Source organism: Sceloporus undulatus, chromosome 6 (genome assembly GCF_019175285.1).
Source record: "Sceloporus undulatus isolate JIND9_A2432 ecotype Alabama chromosome 6, SceUnd_v1.1, whole genome shotgun sequence".
NCBI classification, from domain to species: Eukaryota; Metazoa; Chordata; class Lepidosauria; order Squamata; family Phrynosomatidae; genus Sceloporus; species Sceloporus undulatus.
In genome coordinates, this window is record NC_056527.1 from 139,583,032 (window position 1) to 139,603,274 (window position 20,243).

The window sequence follows — 20,243 nt, forward strand, 5'->3', positions numbered from 1 at the left end:
CTGAAAGAAATAGGAGAATCTATGCAAAATATTAAGAGCTTTGCACTCTGTGTTTCAGACCCTTCAAACAGGTTCATCCATCAATACGGTTCAAAGAAACAGAGGAGAGAAACTGGCACAAGGGTGCAATCTCCATGCCCCTGGAGGCTGATTTCTACAGAGGATGCTGCCAGCCCCAGGGCAGAATTTAATTGCTTGCCAAATGTCCCTTTCGTTATTTCACTTGAAGGATTTTGCCCTTTCCTGTCATTAAGAGAAAAAGATTGAAAGCTCTCTTGAATGTGTCCTGTTACCTTCTGTACTCTTAATAATAATAATAATAATAAAATTTATTTCTACCCCGCCCTTCCAAATAGATCAGGGCGGCTTACAAAAGTGCATCAAGTGCACGCAGATACAATTAAAAACAGTAAACAACAAACAACAATTCACAAGAACTAAAAGCAGGAATAAAAGCCCCGTCGCCCATCCTCATGGCCACGGAAGAGGAGGGGAGGCCCACAGGAACTTAATCGGGGAATGCCTGCTTAAATAGGAAGGTCTTAAGATCCTTCCTAAATTGGGCCAGGGTGGTAGATGTGCGGAGCTCAATGGGCAGCGTGTTCCAAAGTGCTGGGGCAGCTGTAGAAAAAGCCCTTCTAGACGTAGAAGCACGCTTAGCCCCAGGCGCCTTCAGCAGTTGCTGCCCAGATGTTCTGAGGGTGCGAGGCGGATTGTACGGGGAGAGGCGGTCCTTTAGGAATCCTGGGCCCAAGCCATTTAGGGCTTTATAGGTAATAACCAACACCTTATATTGAGCTCGGAAGCGAACGGGCAGCCAATGAAGATCTTTAAGTACAGGTGTTATGTGGCTGGTCCTGGATACGCCAGTGACCAGCCGGGCTGCCATATTCTGTACCATTTGCAGCTTCCGAGTTTGGTATAAGGGTTGCCCCATGTAGAGTGCATTGCAGAAATCCAATCTCGAAGTTACCAGAGCATGTACCACAGTTTCTAGGTCCCTCCGGTCCAGATATGGGCGCAGCTGGCGAATCAGCCGAAGCTGATAACAGGTGCTCTTGACCGTCGCATTCACCTGAGCAGTCAGATGAAGCGACGAGTCAAGAAGCACTCCCAAACTGCGCACGGAGTCCTTTACAGGGAGCGTGACCCCGTTCAGGACAGGTGGAACCACCGCCATTCCTGGACCGGGAGAACCTATCACTAGTACCTCCGTTTTCTCTGGATTCAGTTTGAGTCGGTTTTTCCTCATCCAGTCCATTACTGACTCCAGACAGGCCACGAGAGGAGAGACGCCATCCCCGGTCACTGCACCAGTCGGAGACATAGAGAAAATAATCTGGGTGTCATCAGCGTACTGATAACCCCGCGCCCCATGTCTCCGGATGATCTCTCCCAGCGGTTTCATGTAAATGTTAAATAGCATGGGAGACAGAATGGCTCCTTGAGGGACCCCAGTTTTGAGGGCCCGCTCGCTGGAGCACACGTCCCCCAGCTGCACCATCTGGGACCTCCCAGAGAGGTAGGACCGGAACCACTGGAGCGCAGTGCCCCCGATTCCCACCTCAGCCAGGCGTCCCAGAAGGATACCATGGTCTATGGTATCGAAAGCCGCTGAGATGTCCAAGAGCACCAACAGGGACACGCTTCCCCGGTCAGCGCTCAGACGGAGATCATCGACCAAGGCGACCATGGCCGTCTCAACCCCGTGACCCGCCCGGAAGCCAGTTTGAAATGGATCCAGATAATCCGTTTCATCCAAGACCGACTGAAGCTGGAGCGCAACCGCCCTCTCGATCACTTTCCCCAAAAATGGTAGCAGAGAAACAGGCCGATAATTATTATGTACCAGGGGGTCAAGGGAGGGCTTTTTTAGGATCGGTCTTACAATGGCCAATTTAAGATCCGATGGAAATCGCCCATCCCTGAGAGAGGTGTTAATAATCCGGCGTAACAAAATAGTTACTACCGGTCCCCCCTGGGCCGCTAACCACGAGGGGCAGGGATCAAGAGAGCAGGTTGTTTTCCGAACACTTCCGAGGATCTTGTCCACATCCTCGGTACTCACCAACTCAAACTGATCCAGTGTAACACAGTCCACAGAGGCTCTGGACACTTCTACCCTAGGTTCTGCACTAACATCGGCGTTCAGATCTTCGCTTATGCGAGAAGTTTTATCCACAAAAAAGTCATTGAAAAGGTCACAGCAGGCCTTAGAAGGTTCAAGGATCTGGTTCAGGGCAGGAGGGAGCTGAGTTAGCTCCCTGACCACCCTGAACAACTCTGCTGGACGTGACTCCGCGGACGCAATACGAGCACCATAGAACGAATTCTTTGTTGCTTGTATTGCCTCTCCGTAGTCCTTCTTGCTTTAGTTGTGGCTGGCTAAGCCTATCCGTTGCCTTCCACAGCTCCACATAACACAATGAAAGCAAATTCTGTGTGGACAGGTGGTTAACCGCAGCAATGGAACACTTTGCCCATAAAGCAAAACAAAAGCAACAAACAGAGCCAACACTGATATCAAAACATTTCACTTGTAAAAATGAGCTTCCAAGAGGAGAACCAGACCCATTAAAAGACAGACACATTTTTAAAACGTGCAGAAACAGACTTGGGAATGCTTATGGTTGTCTGCTCACTAAGTACAGCAATATAGTGCTGTGTGTTCCCACTTCCTTGAATGGTGAGAATTTCCCAGGATAGTGCCAGTTGGTTTCTTTTAAGAATACACTGGAGATTTATGGCATTTCTGGGAAAATTGTGTAGGACAGTAATGCCTGGGAAAGTTACTTTTTTGCATAATAGATCCCATAATCTTCCTACCAGAATGGCAACTGGCATTGCAAGAGACCATATGTGAGCTCTCTCTCCTAGAAGGGCATAAATGGGGCTTGTATGAAGCAGGTGCCCATATATAATCATCTTTTGGCTTACCAGTAGCTACTCTTGTGATATCTGGATGAAGTATCCTCATCCAGAGCTAGGGTACTTATACATTTTCCTTCATTAGCTTGTTTTTTCGGTTTGAATGTCATCCTCTGCGCAACATTGATTGATGCTTGATCTATCATATTTAATGATATTACCAGGGGTTGCCCCTTGTTATATCACCTTTTCAACCTTACCAGTCTCTACAAACCCTGTCCGAAACCTCACAAGAGACCTCCTTTAGTTCTCATGTTTTATCCCCCAAATCTCAGAGCTAAGTCCAATGTCATCACTAGCATTGGTGTCACCTGGTGCAGCAGTTCATGGTGTCACCCCCATCACTGACCTCTTCCTCTACAATACCATAGAGAATTCTTAGCAATGTTGTTTGTACCAATTTACTCATAAATCGTAATTCCCGTATACCACTGAATGTCATGGTGATAGTTATGACATAAACAACTAGCAAAATTAAAATTATGACTTCAAATTACAGCATCATGTGCATGGAATAAATGTATGTACATAGACATACAGTGCGCCCGCACCATACGCAGGCGTGCCATACGCGGCCTTGAGCATACGCGCTCAAGCTGCGGGGCATGCGCGGGGCAGAAGGGGCAGCGCGTCCCATTCAATTGAATGGGCGTGTGCGCCTGTTGCGCCCTGTGCGCCTGCGCCACCGCGCCGCTGCGCACGAGCCCCATTGTTTCCAATGGGGCTCGAGCATAGGCAGAATTCGCCTTACGCGGAGGGATCTGGAACGGATCCCCCGCGTAAGGCGAGGATGGACTGCAGTTTCATGTGGTTAAAGTGAAAATTTGGTAAAATGTGATGTTTTTAAATAATTTTGTTTTATATATATATATACACACACACACACAAAATTTAAAATTTTATTTAAAAAACAAAACCTGGGACCTCTCCTTTCCCCTCCCACTGAGCCTGACACCATCTCTTCAGCATTTTAAAGAGATATAGGCAAATGTCACAGCCCATTTCTGTTGAAATGCAGATGTTTGGGGAGCAGAGGTGTCACCCGCTCCTAGAGTGTCACCTGGTGTAATCCGCACCCTCGCATTCCCCTAGTGATACCACTGGCCAGGTCTAGTACTGTTCAAAGATTACCAGCAGATTGCCATCAAAGTACAGAGAATAGTTTGGGTCTTCAAGTCTCATCGGTAGGTTTCTGAGGAGCAGCTGTTTGGTAGCTCTAGGAAGCAGAATCCTGCATTAGGTAGAACTGTATTCTCACCCAGCAGTGATTTGTTCCTTGGACATTTCAGATAGTTGTTTGTTTGTTTTTGTTATCTTTTTTATTGTTGTTAACTAGTGGTGTGCCTTAAATTAAACTACAAAAATTATATTCACAATATAATATCAAGGAAGGACCACACCTCAAAAGTGGAACACCTACTTTCTCTGCATAAGGTCCAGTCCCCAGGCAGGACCGGGAAAGACATCTGTATGAAATTATGAAAATTATTTGACAATTTGGACCACCACAAGTCATCTTAAATCCCCCAGTGTTGTGTTTTCTAGATGCTTTGGATTGTGACTTTTAATCAAACATAGTAATTGACCTCATTTTCTAGGGCAAATAGGAGTTATAGATCAGAATGGCTGAAGAACAACAAGTTCCTTTCCTGAGTTGGGAAAAGCTGTTGTATGTAATACTGAGTGGAAAAGAAAACATTTTCTGAGTAAGTATAAGGTAGCCTCCCACACAACAGATCTTATAAGAGCAGAACTAACTGTTCCATTTTTTGGTGTGGCCAAAACTAAGACTGAAAACAAATGTAAACAAAGATCTAACATCTTTCCATTGCACTGTGTTTATTCACAAAGCCCTGCAAGTTGTCTTTGGAATGTAATTTGCTAGAGCTGCAGTTCTAAAGCCACCATCACTGCAATTAATTTTTTCTAAAAGCAGCTTTTTACTTTCAGGTTTCTTAGAAGTAACTAAAACAGTTAATTTACATTACCATGAGACCTCCACATCTGTTGGGTTTATGGACACAGGACCTCTGTGAAAGTGGGGAAAATGCAAATAAAAATGCACACAATTTAGGTTTTCTATATCTAGGTCCTCCAGGCACCAGGTAGAAGTTGACCATGGTATCATGCTGGAAGTTCTACAAATGCCCAAATAAGTGGGGTTTCCCCCTTTCTTTCTAGTAATGAACCAACAGTGTGACTCTATGGCCAACTTCTAGCAGTGTTGCACTGAAGAGAGAGAGAGGCCATAATAACCAAATCTGTGAATAATCAAACCCACACAAGTCAATGTTGCAAATGTGGAGAGCCAACTTTCCAAATACAGTACTATAATAAACTGGTGATCTGTGGTAGTACAAAATACACTCTTGTGTGGTCTCCTCAACATCCACATTAAAGCACATGGCAGGAGCCGGAGGCACAGAATTAAGCTTACCTAAACCATCATCCTCCCCCATTTAGTATGGTGTGTCCCCATAGCTATAAAAGTAACTAAACAAAGGGGTGATGTTCTACAGCCTCTTATTGCTTTTGTCAAAGGTTTTACTCCCACTGGGTGACCTTGGGCATGTCACAATCTCCCAGCCTCAAAGGATGGCCATGATACATCATCTCTGAAGAAATGTGCCTAGAAAACCACACAGTCTTAGGGTTGTTATAGGCTAGAAATGACTTGAAGGCACACAAAACAACAACAACAGGTTTTACTGCAGTTACTCAACCTACTTCATGTGGTTAACACTATTTTGTTGCTGTTGTTAACTGCCTTGAGTCAATTTCGACTCATGGCAACCCTGTGGATGAAACATCTCAAAGACCCCTGTCCTCCACTATTATGTGTAGTTCTGCAAATTCATACTCGTGATCTCTTTAATAGAGTCTATCCATCGTGCATGGGGGCTTCCTCTCTTTCTACTTCCCTCCACCTTTCTTAGCATTTTCTCCCACTGAGCCATGCCTTCTTATGATATGTCCGAAGTACGACAATCTAAATTTTGTCATCTTGGCTTCCATGGAGATTTCTGGCTCGATCTGCTCTAGGGCCCATTTATTTATCTTCTTGGTTGCCCATGGCATCCTCAGCACTTTTTTCCAGCATCACATCTCAAATGAATTATTTTTCTCCCTATCTTCTTTCTTAATTGTCCAACACTCACATCCATACATGGCAATAGGGAATGCAATGGCTTGTATGAGTCTCACTTTTGTGTCCAGTTGTATATCTTTGCATTTTTAAAACTATGCATAATACTATTTCCCTCCAATACCTTTCCCTTACAAACTACATAGTTTTGCCTCACCTTGTTCTGAAGCAACTTCAGTTTGCCCCAGAAATGCCTACAAGTTATCAACCGGCAACATACACACATATATACGTTCAAGAGCCTATACTGTTCCAAATACTCCCAATTCCAATTAACTTCAAAGACAGTTAAGAGAGACTCCCATTTTGGATGACAGGGTAACTTGCACCTTCAAGAACAAGCTCCTGTAAAGCTTTCTCTGACAGAGTGTATTGCTCTCTTGTGGAAACCAGATATCTTCCTTAACACAGTATATGAAGAGAAGAAGGGGGGGGGGGGAAATAGCAAATGGGTAGGATTGATTGTAAGTACCAGAAGATATCAAGAATTTGGGTCAGGACACATGGCACCAGCGCGAGGAAGAATCCAATATAATTTATAGTGCCTCGGATTTCCGATTGCAGCTTTTACATTTCCTTCAACATGTGATTGGCTTTGATTTACAGGAAGCAGGCAGGTAATAAAACTTGGACAGATAAACAGAAAATGCCCAGGCTTCAAACACACCCACACCTGTTGCTGTTGCTGTTGTTGTCAAAAGTTGTTTTCACAGGCAACTGTGATAGCAAAAGGAGGAGATTTTGCTCTATTTATTTTTCTTGATTGCTATAAGAAGGAGTAAAAGAAGGGGAAAGGGCCCTGATTTTTTTTGCTTTTTGCTTTTGGCGTCCTATTCATTAATCTGTCAATAATGCTCAACCCCAGCCTATCGACAATGAATTAGCTCAGGTCGGCTTGGTGTACAAGACCAATGCCTTTCTTAGTCCAGCTTGTTTCCAAATCAATACACCCATCAGCATTTGGAAATTAGCTCTAGATGAGATTCCAATACACAAGCTGGTGTGTCGTGCTAAGAAGGCTCCCTGCCAACTCCTACAGAAATGGCTGGTGGGAAAGGGATTAGAGTTCCCCCATGCCTATCAATTCTTGTTCAAAAAGCCTACTGCAGCTCAGCATTTTATAAACACCACCCTTTCCACACTTCCCCATCCTATAAGTGTGCTTGTTCACTTTTTCACACACACCCTTGCAGAAACTTTCAATAGACATGTTCACCTAATAGGACATTTTGCACTGCACATCACATACTTAAGAGTGAGTAACTTAACTATGGGGGAAAGCAAAACCCTAAAGGTTCACTTCAATTGCTGTATATTCATCCTATGGAATCCTAGGGTTTATCTTTATCTCCCAAAGACAAACTACAAATTCCAGAATTCTATAGGATGGAGCCTGGCAGTTAACATGGCGTCAAACTGCATATTTTCTGCAGTGTAGATGCACCATGCGTGTGTGCGTGCGTGCGTGTGTGTGTGTGTGTGTGTGTGAGAGAGAGAGAGAGAGAGAGAGAGGTGATGGGGTGTTAACCGAATTTGGAAATTAATCTGATCTTCTTCTTGTTCCATTGTTTATGAATATTTGTTTGCCTTTGTTTCCATAGTTTCAAATGAATCTGAATAAATATGAGGACTAGAAATAGTATTGCAGTATTTTAGTCTATATTATATTATACTTGAGGTGATGAAGCTTCTGACACACTTGAGGTGGTGTGTTGACATGGGACACTAATTTATTTAGGATACTACAGTTTGTATTACAGTTTCGGAAAGAGAACTGGCAGTTGTCAGCTGAGTGAAATTAAAATCTCATACAGAAGGAGACTGAATATTAGGAAGAAAAATTCGAAGATACAGAAAAGAGAGAAGGAGTCCATAAAAAAGAAGCTGGTGAAAAGGCACAACTAGGGACCTTATCACATGGAGAAAATTGGGGGAAATCAGGGGTATAAATGGGTATTATCCAGTGATATTTGCATGATCGCAGTAATGTTTTTCACACACAATCGCGATAAAAGATGACTTATCACAGGAATAACCAGGGAATAACCAGCAACAAATCATTCATGGGATTTCTCCATGAATGATTTGTTGATGGTTATTCCCCAATTATTCCTGGGATTAATCACTTTTAATTGCAATATGTCTGAAAATCTTCACCGCTTCTCATGAATATCACTGGATAATGCCCCTTTAAACTCCCAATTTTCCCACATGTGATAAACTCCCAGGAGTCTCTGGGAAAGAGAAACCTGAAGGAAGAGTAGTATGGGTTGAAGAAAGTGCTCTGCCAGATTTAATAGATGTTCTAATCATGAAGGTGATCATGTTTTACTTGCCTGCCACATCAGTATTAAATTTTGAAAATTTCTCAAGAATCATCACTAACATGGCTAATTACAGAGTTATCCATACCCACGTTTTAAATAATTAAGCATACAAAACCCTGGGTTTCAGAATCCCTCCATTTATTTTATTATTTTTAATCTCAAATTCCTTCCAGTCCAACTATGAAGAAATGTGCAAGAATTTCTCTAAAAGATGTGAAACTAGATTTGCACCCTTATTATCTCCTGCCACTGTGGCCAGATATGTCACCTCTACAAATGAGTGCAGTTGGTGCACTAGTAATAATTAATAATTAATAATATTTATTTGTATCCCGCCTCTCCCTGTATTGGATTGAGGCGGGTAACAACAAACATAAGAACAATAAAAATAGAATACAACAAGCTACAAGTAAAAAGCATAGCAAAACATATAAAATCCCATTACTTATCTCCCTCCCACCTTAAAATAGCATTAAAACAACAATTCCCAATAAATTACCACAAAAACTAGAGAGTCAGTTCCAGACCCTAAACACTAGCAATCTTATCCAGCACAAGATGACTCCTTATCCCCTAATCTGATTAACTAGAAGCACCACTATCTTGTCTGGATTAAGCTTCAGTTTGTTTGTCCTTGTCCAGTCCATTATGGACAGCAGTTTAATTTCATGGAGTTCTTCCCAAAATAGATTCCGCACTCTGCAACTGAACTGGAGACTAAAATTCAAACTGGCACTGCCGTTCCACTGACATGGAAGACACCGAAAACCACTGATTTTAGAGCAGACTAGAGCCTTGGCTTCTCCAAGACCTTACCTTGTACAATGAGATGGACCCGTGATGTCTTTGGATGATTGTCTGTCTGCACAGAACAGGTATAGGGCCCTTCGTCGTACACATCCACATCATTTATCCGGATGGCATAGTGAGTTTTGGTGTTGGCGATAAGCTCCACTCGGGGATCCAAACACCACTTGTCATTGCCAGCATAAAGGATGCTGCTGCGGTTGAGCCAGGCTACCCTGGTCACTCGGTTATCCACTATGCACCTGTGGATTAAGAAAGAGAAAAGGAACTTTCAAGAAGAGATTTTATAGTAACTCTAAATCATCTTGTGTCTTCACTCTCTTCCTTTAAAAAGAGGGGAAAAAATGCTGTGAGCAGCAGTTTCTAGAAGCCAGCATCTCAATTCTCCCAAGAGGAAAATGTCAGCACTTTACCTGGATCCAAGGGCTGTGCTTCAGGCATCTTGCTCCATCTAAAATTTTAACCTTAACCCTCAGATCCATTCTGGATTAGCATGCAGCATTGACAGTGGTCCTAGGGGTTGAAAATAGGCAGAATGCTGCCCCAGATTACAGAAAATTTTGACCACTGAATATTTAAAACCAGTCATCATTTTTACATATTATGCACCCTTTCACAGGCTAGGTAAGACTCCAAGTACTCACCTATAAAATCTAAACACACATATACAATTTCTATTTCATCTAATATTAAATGAATACAAAATTCCAGAACTCCATCCTCTCCCTTAATTCTTTGTTTCATTTTGGACCACAAAGTACTCAGATTTTAACGTTGAATCAAGACTTTCGTATTTCAAATTTGAAGTGATATTATACCTTTCTGCCAATTTCAACTATCTGCAAACATTCATCTTTTAATGCCCAACCATTTCTAGCACCTTTTCCTTTTCCTTTTTTGCTTTCCCCATCAACCACTCTGTAACCTTGTTTCATGCACAGTTTATCTGACGTTTCGAATTTCCCACATGTCCTTGATCCCAAATCTTGAATGGCACTGTTAAACAGAGCCATCGTCTGCTGCCAAGGCATCTCATTTTGATGGCAAAACCTCCTCGAAAATAAGCTGGCTAAGACAGGGCTCATTTTAAAGCAAGCTTCATATTTAACAACCCTTATAACTCAACCAGAGAGCTATATTAAAAGGCCAATGATGGAGGATAATGTCCAAGCATAAAAACTGCTCAGGCTAAAGACACATTATTTGTATTCTATCCACAGCTTCCTCTGCTCCATTCCATTCCATCCCATTCCATCCCATTCCTACTTCCTTTTATTTTTGGGAACAGGGGTGGCAGTGCAAACCGACTCCTGAGTTACCAGTTGATAGATCACCAAATATTACATAGATGTCACCAAACAAAGGGGAGTTAATGGACCGCACGTCAGATTGCTAAAGTCAATGAACCAAGGTCTGTTCCTCCATATAGGAAAGAGATATTCCAGCATTTCCAGGATGTTACGAGGCCTAGTTTAATAGCTGCACTTAATTGTGGCTCCAGATTGCAACACTCCCGTTCTTTTGAAAAGGGTTTAAGGAGGACAGTTTCCTGCTGGATTATGCCCTGTGGGCAGCAGTAGTGCATATGCATATGCACACACAGGGTTTGAATCCTGTGTGTGTGTGTGTGTGTGTGTGTGTGTATGCACATAGATAGAATATAAATCTTTGGTTATTTTATTCACACATACAAGGTTTAATTTTTTTTAAAAAAATCTTCTAAATGGATAAGATTATGAGTGTTTTTATGTACAATCCACCCTCCATATCCACAGATATTTTTACTCATAAATTCAAGCATCAACGGTTTGAAAATATTTTCAAAATATATAAATTCCCTTGATTTTGCCATTTTATACAGGGGACACTGTTTTAATATGTCATTGTATTTAAGAGGACTTGAGCATCCACGGATTTATGTATTCATGGCAGGTCCTGGAACCAAATCCCATTGGACACCAAGGGGGTGTATTTTTTATTTTTCCACATATTTATACAGACACACGCACACAGAGACACTTGCTATTACTGATTTTTATGGAAGAAAGTCCCTTTTTTCTTTTCTTTTCTCTTTCTTTCTTTCCTTTTGCTTTCACGTGAGTGATAAATTGTGTTTAAGCCAGCCTTTTTTTCACCGATGCAAAAAAGGGTGCAAATATTATTTCACTTTTCCAGCACCTACCCACCCAGAAAAGCCATTCATCTTTTCCAAAAGTCAGTCTGAAAGGAGAGAGAGGAAAGAAAAATGTTCAGATGATCTCCTCCCATAAAGAATGAGGGAAAGACGTTATCTAGAGAAAATAACAGAGGATAGATTTATTAAGCATGATGGCCAAATTGAGCTTCAACATCCAAAGACAGTGTGGGTCTTTATCCCAGCTGTTGGAGGGAGACATCTCTTACTTTCATGCCCTGTTTATGAACTTCCCATAGGAATCTGCTTTACTGCCATGGGGAAATTTGACAAGAGGGACCTTTGGTATTTCCTTATAGTTATTTCTTTTAGGCTTGGTATCTTCAGAGGGGAAATCTAGCATGGTATAGTGGTTTGAGCACTAGATGATGACTCAAAAGTCCAGGGTTTGAATCTCCACTCAACCATGGTAATCCCTGGGGTGACCTTAGGCATGTTACACTCTCTCGGCCTCAGAGGAAGGCAATAGGAATTCCCCTCTGAACAAACCTTGCCAAAAAATAAACCATAATAGGTTATCTTAGGGTCATTGCAAATTGGAAGGAACTAGAAGGCACACAACAACAAAGCATTACAAGCATCTTCCGGCAAATGCACGGTACCTAGTCAAATCCAGATTTATGCATAGGCTACAACTTGGGGCCACAGGATGGTCTTTAATTACAACACCCACAATCAGCCCCAAATACAAAATAAATAATAAATATTCAATTTTACATGACATACAGTGGTACCTCGGGATACGAAATACCCAGGTTACGAAATTTTCGGGATATGAAAAAATCCCATAGGAAATCATTGTTCCGGGTTACGAATGTTTTTTCGGGATACAAAGAAAATTTTTGGTGCTTTTTTCGGCTTTTTCGCACGAAACGCGGCTTTTCCCCATTAGCGCCTATGGCAATTCGGCTTACGAAGGCTTTTCGGGTTACGAAAGCGGCCACGGAACGAATTAATTTCGTAACCCGAGGCACCACTGTACATTGGCATAATATTATGAAACAATGGTAAACTTGGCATAGCTTAGGGCCTCAAGTACATGTTTGTCTACTGTTAGCTTTAGTTCCCACCTCAAAAGCTGTGCTGTTCGAGAACACTTTAGAAAATGAATGTGATGGTCCCCAGTTTAGGAAGCAGTATTGAAATTTGATATTATCAGGGACAAGTAGGCAAATCAAAACTCTGCCTTTCCTAGTGACTGGTCCATAGGGCTGCCAGGACAGGGGACCTGGAGATGAGTGACACGTTCTGTGTTACAGATGGCACAAGGATGATGTTAAAAGGGAAAGCCTCTGGTCACGTCATTAAACATGACAAGTGTAGCAGCAACCACAGTTACAAAGAGTAAACCATTCCAAATGTTTAAAATCCCATCTAAGCAATGCCGAAATAATTAGGAAAATACAGACTTTGCAAGGCAGCACTCTTGCCTTAGATTCCTCTCCATTCCCCTGAGAACTGAAGAAGTGGGTTTATGTGGCTGAGCCAGGATTCAAACCCTGGTCTCCAGAGTCATAATCCAACACTCAAACCACTACACCAGGCTGAATCTGCCAAATTTTAATATTGCACCCGACTAATCAAAACAGTTTGCTTATGTTAAAGCACTGTGAGCCCTGACACACGAACACTGAAAAGCTGAGTTTGCAGAAATTGGGTTTTGCCATGGAACCTGTTCTTCTGCTCTGAAGAAATTAGCTATCCAGCTTGCTTGCCTATACTTTCTGCGTTGCCTACATTCACAAGACACAGTCTTCATGGCACAGGCAGGCTCCTGAAATGTAGCCGATACCTCCTGTCAGTTCTGCCCCTGGTAAAGAGGACAACATTTGAGTCAGCTAGTAAGATAAAATACTGTCTGGTTGGCTTGCAGCTATAACAGCTAAAATATTGCAGCAGAAAATGCAGCAGGCACCTCTGGTATGTATCATGACCTATCTTTGTCATCTAACAGTTATCTGTTGTGCATCATCACCAGAAACTGTTCTTTGCACTTGCTAAATTTCTAGATCAACTTTAACAATGATGAACAATCACAGATTAAGGAATTCATCTCTCTTTTTGTCCCTCCGGCACAGCTCTGCCTAATTCCTGCTGGTTAAAAACCTATTTCTGCTAAGAGGGTTTAACTGTGTATTAACTGGGTACAAGATTGTGGCCTCTCTTAAAACAATTTAGTCATGGAAAAGGTTTCTGAAAGCTCCACTGACATTGCTTCCATTCCTCCAGCCCTCGTCTCTGCCTTTCCTGACAGAATGAGCTTGAAACAGCTCAGTAAGCACCTTACTGATCGGCTCCCTTTTCAGTGTCCAAGACCTTGTTGCCTCTGGCAGCTGCTCCATGCTAGTTGTGTATTGGCAACAGGCTTAGAAATAGCCCTTGTTATCTTGAACTTTAGCAACTCAAAGCCCTTTCACTCACTCATACACACACAAACACACACACACACACACACACACACACACAGGTATGGGCATCACAAACAGATCCCTCCATGGTGCCATGGTAACAAGTGGAAACTGAGAAATTGAAAGAAAAAGGGGTGTTTTTGGTTTGAAAATAAAAGGGGGAAAGTCCTTCAGAACAGATACTGTGATGGGAATGAAAATAAAGCCTTTAAAAACCAGTCTTCAAGGGAAATTATTTCCCCCTTGAAGAGTCCCAACAGATTTCATCACTTTTTTCAGGATCCTTTTTGCATCCTATAGAAAAAAATAAATAAATCCCTAACTGAATGATTTTTAATACAACAACAACTAGGTAGTTTGCCTAACTGGAAACACATTGCAACACATATCTGAGCCTCATTCAGATATGAATTTGGGCAGAGTGTGCTTTCTCTTCCTCACTGTTGAAATATTTCATGCATACTGTTATGCTCTCCACAAGGAGTTGGAAATCAAAGCCCTCCATGTCCAGATTTTACTAATGAGGTAAATGCACCAGTGTTTTACTATGAATTCCATTCCACTTATTTTTTTTTGTCTCAAACCTTTACACAGATCCAAAAGTCCAGCCTTCTTATCCCTTCCGTCCTTTACAAGGAGTCAAAATGAGATCTAACAAGTTCTCCCCATTCAGGACTGCCAGGAGAAGGATAAGGTAGGACAGGATCAGGTTGTCCCCCATTCCTCATGTTTCTCTGTGGTGCAGCCTGTGGATGAAAATCAGTCTGTGCAGAATCAACCCCTAGAGAACCATTCACTACAGTTGGAGTTGCCCATCAAGGATAGCTGCATTGTAGAGTTATTACAGCTTTGACAGGAGGATCCCTTCTAGTACAGAAGAAAACCTCCCTATGTCAACTTGTCTGCAGCTGCACAGTATCCTGTTTACCACATGCCATGCAGTTGAGGACAAATCTACATAGAGATCACCAAACACAGCGTTCAAACACAAATCAAGGAACCCGAGAGACACTGCATACTGAATCAGCCAGAAAAATCAGCAGTAACAGAACATGTTATAAACCATCCTGGGCATAAAATGCTATTTGAAAACACTGAAATTCAAGACCATGCCAACAACTATCAGGTCAGAATGCACAAGGAAGCCACTGAAATCCACAAACATCTAGACAACTTCAACAAGAAAGAAGAAAACCTTCAAGTAAGAAAAGTTTGGCTACCAGTCCTGAAAAACACCAAAATCAAGATCCAGCAAATGCAAATGAAAGCCACCCAGGGTCAGGGGGTTTCTCAACAAACAATAGATTATTAATTAAATGGACACCCTTATTAACATGTAAATCACTTCCTCTCAACCAACAGTATATATACCCCACTCTCTTCCATGCCAGCATTCTCTGAAGATGCCCGCCACAGCTGTTGGGGAAACGTCAGGAATAAACTCTTCTAGATCACAGCCTCGTAGCCCAAAAAACCCACAAACAAACTAGAGATGCCAGCCATTAAAGCCTTCAGCTTCACATTTTCCTTATTCCTTTGCCTGTATCTCCTTGTAGCCTTCATGCAAAGCTGGGAGATGCCCATCACCCCTGGAACACTCCGACTGCTCCTTCCCAGCTACTGTCTCAGTATTTTTATTACATACCACCACCACCTCTTAAGCCTTCAGTATCTCCTTGCAGCCCTGTGACCCATTAGTTGCACACTCCTCTCATCATTGTCCAGCACAGCAGCCAGCAGCTTCTCCAGTTTGGCAGAAGCCACAAAAGAGGAGGCAGGTAGGTAGGTTGGCAATCCGTGATACGCCTTCACATTGTGGTCAATGGCATGCATTGATTTCCTCCTTCTTCTCTTATAGAGGGTCTTGTGTACCAGTGTTGGGAAACTTTTGGCTCTCAAATGTTTTGGATACCCCACCTACTGTGGTCAGTAATTAGGGATCATGCACACATTTTGGAAGTTACATACTACAAGCCACAAAGTTATCTATAATTAGTTACTTGGGATATCATTATGTTATATTTCACAAATAATATGAGTTGAAACAATGTAATTTTGTTGATAAATCAAATAAAATTTTAATTACTTTTTAAAGAGAGGGTTTTCCCCCCAACCTCAGCTCAATTTAAAATTGTATGTCATTCTCTTATGTTTGTGTGTATATCTTTGTTTTCAAGTTGTTTGCTGACGCATGCCAACCCCATGAATTTCACAGGATAGTCTTAGGCAAGGAATATTCAGAGGTGGTTTGCCATTGCCTTCCTCTTAAATATAGCTGATAGCAACTCCCCCATCCAAGTACTAACCAGGGCTAACTCTGCTCAGTTTTCAGGATGAGATAGGACCTTATATCTTCAAGCTAGATTCTGTAACCAATCCTTTATCAGTCTTAAATGCCTCCTCCAAATAGTAACACGAAGGAAGCAGAGAGATAATAAACAATGCATGTAGTTGCTAAAAAGACACTGCAAAATGTTAATTAAAATTTGTAACTTTGTAACTAGTTCTACAATGAACAATTTTGGAGACTTTTTTTAGCCTTCATATTTCACATTCCTGTAAGTCACCAAGCCAAAATGTAGCTCCAGAACATAACACTTTGCACACAGAACTGCTGTCATCTCAACATAAGGTGCATCAACACTGTAGAAATAATGCAGTTTGACACAACTTTAGCTGCCATGGCTCCATTTTCTAGAATCCTGGGGTTTGTAATCTTGTGAGGCCCCAGCAGTCTTTGGCAGAGAAGGCTAAAGAGCTTGTAAAACTACAAATCTCAGGATGTTACAGAATGGAGCTATAACATTTAATGTGGTATCAAATTGCATTATTTCTACAGTGTAGGTGAACCCTCAGAGGCTGTAAACCTGCAAAAGGAAAAAGACCACAAGTATTGTGGCTTTGGAAGAAGTTAGACATTGGAGGCTGTTCAGAGCCAAGGAGTTTTGCGTGCCTTCCTTTACCACCACCATGGAAAAAGTGCCATCATTGCCATACTGCACCAAGAGAATTCCATCTAAGTTCTCTGACACATGAGTTCTTGAACTGTCCTCCCCTGCATCTGTATTCCTCAATCTACACACAAAAAAGGATGAAGTGAGGAGAGATGGGAGCAAGAAAAGGTAACTGTTTAATAATCCAAGTACAAGAAATGTTTTCCCTTGAGGTCTTGTTGGTGCTTATGCAAATTCTCTGTACTCTGTAAAGTTGGGTTGGGGAACATAAATTGTTTCAACCCAGCGGGACACAGACAAAATGAATAATATTAATCAGGCCTGGAAAAAGAGTAGAGCCAAATTAGGCCTCTGATTGCTGAACCTGAATTGCTCTCGTTGCAATTTGGGAGAGGGTCAAAAAAATCTATCTGGTGGGGAAAAACTGACGTCATGGTAGGCCTTCCTTCCCCTACAGATTCCCCGATCGAGTGCAAAGGAGCTGGGCAACAGACAACATGAGGAATGCAAGGCTTTATCAAATATGTGTTTTATTGCTTACATGCAAGACCTATGTTATTCAACTATCTGTAATCGGTTGACTGGCCGAAGCCAAAGAGTGCTCAACAATGGCTCCTTTTCATCCTGGAGAGAAGTAACCAGTGGGGTCCCACAGGGCTCTGTCCTGGGCCCAGTGCTATTCAACATCTTTATCAATGACCTGGATGACAGAATTGGGAGCATACTTATCAAATTTGCAGATGACACCAAATTAGGGGGAATAGCTAATACCCCAGAGGACAGGATCAAGATTCAAAATGACCTGAATAGACTAGAAAGCTGGGCCAAAGCTAACAAAATGAAATTCAACACGGAGAAATGTAAGGTATTGCACTTAGGGCAGAAAAATAAAATGCACAGATATAGGATGGGTGACACCTGGCTGAATGAAACTATGTGTGAAAGGGATCTAGGAGTCCAAGTAGACCACAAGTTGAACATGAGTGAACAGTGTGATGCGGCAGCTAAAAAGGCCAATGCTATTTTAGGCTGCATCAATACACGTATAGTGTCTAGATCAAGAGAAGTAATAGTGCCACTGTATTCTGCTTTGGTCAGGCCCCACCTAGAATATTGTGTCCAGTTCTGGACGCCACAATTCAGAAAGGACATTGAGAAACTGGAGCGTGTCCAAAGGAGGGCGACAAAAATGGTGAAGGGTCTGGAAACCATGCCGTATGAGGAGCGACTTAGGGAGCTGGGGATGTTTAGCCTGGAGAAAAGAAGGTTAAGAGGTGATATGATAGCCCTGTTTAAATATTTGAAAGGATGTCATATTGAAGAGGGAGCAAGCTTGTTTTCTGCTGCTGCAGAGAACAGGACCCGGAACAATGGATGCAAGCTACAGGAAAAGAGATTCCACCTGAACATTAGGAGGAACTTCCTGACAGTAAGGGCTGTTCGACAGTGGAATGCACTCCCTCGGAGGGTGATAGAGTCTCCTTCCTTGGAGGTCTTTAAACAGAGGCTGGATGGCCATCTGTCAGGGATGCTTTGATTTGGATTTCCTGCATGGCAGGGGGTTGGACTGGATGGCCCTAGTGGTCTCTTCCAACTCTATGATTCTATGATTCTATGATTCTATGAATCCAGCTGTGGATAATAGAATGCATTAAACCTTCAAAACTACAGTTGTCCCCCTTAATTCACGGATCTCGGATCCGCGCCCTCGAATATCCAAGGAGGGGCAACCTCTGCTATTTCCAATGGCGCGCAAACCTGGGCCACATGTAGGGGGTGCGCCCCATTCAAGCCTATGAGGCTTGAATATGTGTGAGCCTCTGTTTTCACAGGGGGAGGGGTTTGGAACAGATACCCTGTGAAAATGGAGGGCCAACTGTATTTTTCAACAATCAAATCTTAATAATATGTGATACCAAGTTATTGGGGAAAACAGGAATACCCACAGAAATAAAGGGAAAGGTTTTCTACTTCCTTTGTCACTGAATGGAAAAGAGAAGACATATCACATTGATTCCTGGGTCAAAAGTGCTGCCAGACATATTTGAATCACAATTCCTGACTTGGCAGACATCTTTGTTAGAACAAGACTCTCTGACAAGTCGCTCTTGACTTTGGCTAAGTTACCACAGGTCCCTGTCACCTCACCCAAACTAAGTCTTGAGAAACTGAACTGCCCTATGGGTGCATATAGAAATGGAGTCTCCATACAGGGTGGCAGCAATTTTGTCTTTGCCCTATGTGTGCCCTCTTGGTGGGAAGCTTAGGGAATCTCCAGTGTGGCTTCTTCCTCTCCTTTTCATCTCCTATATTGATAGACACTTAAACAGTCATCCTTGCTGTGTACACACACGAGACACACATTGTCCCATCTGACCCCTGGGAGATATACAGTGTTGATCCTCAGGAACTGGTAACTGTTTCAACACCACATGCACAATACAAAAACGCAATGCAAAAGGAGCTGGGAATGGGAAGGGATGAAAAAGAAAGAGAGATTTCCATGATCACGAGAAGCAAAATTCTGTTTTGTCCAAATGTCTGATGAATTTTGCATGACAATAAAAAGATTCTAGGAAATCAGGGACCTTTTCACATTTTTTCAAAACCTGTACCAATATTGTAATCCACTTGTGAAAGGAGTAGCTGAGGAAGCCTGGTTGGTGCCAGCCGACTCAGGGAATGATGTGAAGGTGGGCCTACTGGGTAGAAAAGATATAAAACCTATGAAAGAAGGCAGATAGGGGAAAGATAGCTTAGGTTAGTGAAAATCTGCAATAGAGATAGGAGATGCAACCAAGGGGAAGACCCGAATAGGGTTTTGGGGGGCTGTGAATGATGAAATAGTTCTGGGATTAACGTGCCATCTAATTGTGCATCAATAAACATATATGTGTCTATTCTGTTTTTTACAGGTGTGTCCAGCTGTTCCTGTTAAATTTTGCTGGAAAGTCTGGTCATGGTTACCACAGTGAACCCAGTGAACAACACAGCCACTGGCCCATTTAGGAATCATCTTTAAGCCCAAGTACACCTTTTCTTGAGGTGACAATAGCCCATAGACTGGAACTACAGGGACAACCTCCAGAGAGGATCCATCGCATCACTATTCACTAATAGTTAAGCAGCGTTAATTTGAAGGGGACAGAGGACATCCCATCTAGGGCTGCATTCACATTTACCCTCCATACAGACAACAACAACAAATTAGTCTAACAATTAATTAGCTTGTCTGTGAGCTTCAGTTTAAATGATATATTTTTGTAAAAGTACATCTTCAACAACCTAGTGGCTGCATTTAGCAATAAAATATAACTTATGTTTCAATATAAATGTTCTGACATTCAAAGAGCAAGTCCTTGAGATTAATCCTGCAGCTCTTTCCACAGTGTTGGTGTCTTCTCTGGTCTCTTTCAATGGCTTCTGTACATTATTATTATTATTATTATTATTATTATTATTATTATTATTATTATTATT

General features: G+C 42.2%; 1 protein-coding gene across 6 annotated transcripts in view; it reads right to left on the minus strand.

The window, feature by feature from the left end:
* Window positions 1-20,243, minus strand: part of NTM (neurotrimin) — a 1,011,020-nt gene that overhangs the window by 181,685 nt on the left and 809,092 nt on the right. For all 6 annotated transcript variants that reach the window (XM_042475314.1, XM_042475321.1, XM_042475318.1 and 3 more), the window contains one exon: window positions 9,217-9,449. In XM_042475314.1, coding sequence (XP_042331248.1) covers window positions 9,217-9,449 — 233 coding nt within the window. The remainder of the gene's footprint in view (window positions 1-9,216; window positions 9,450-20,243) is intronic.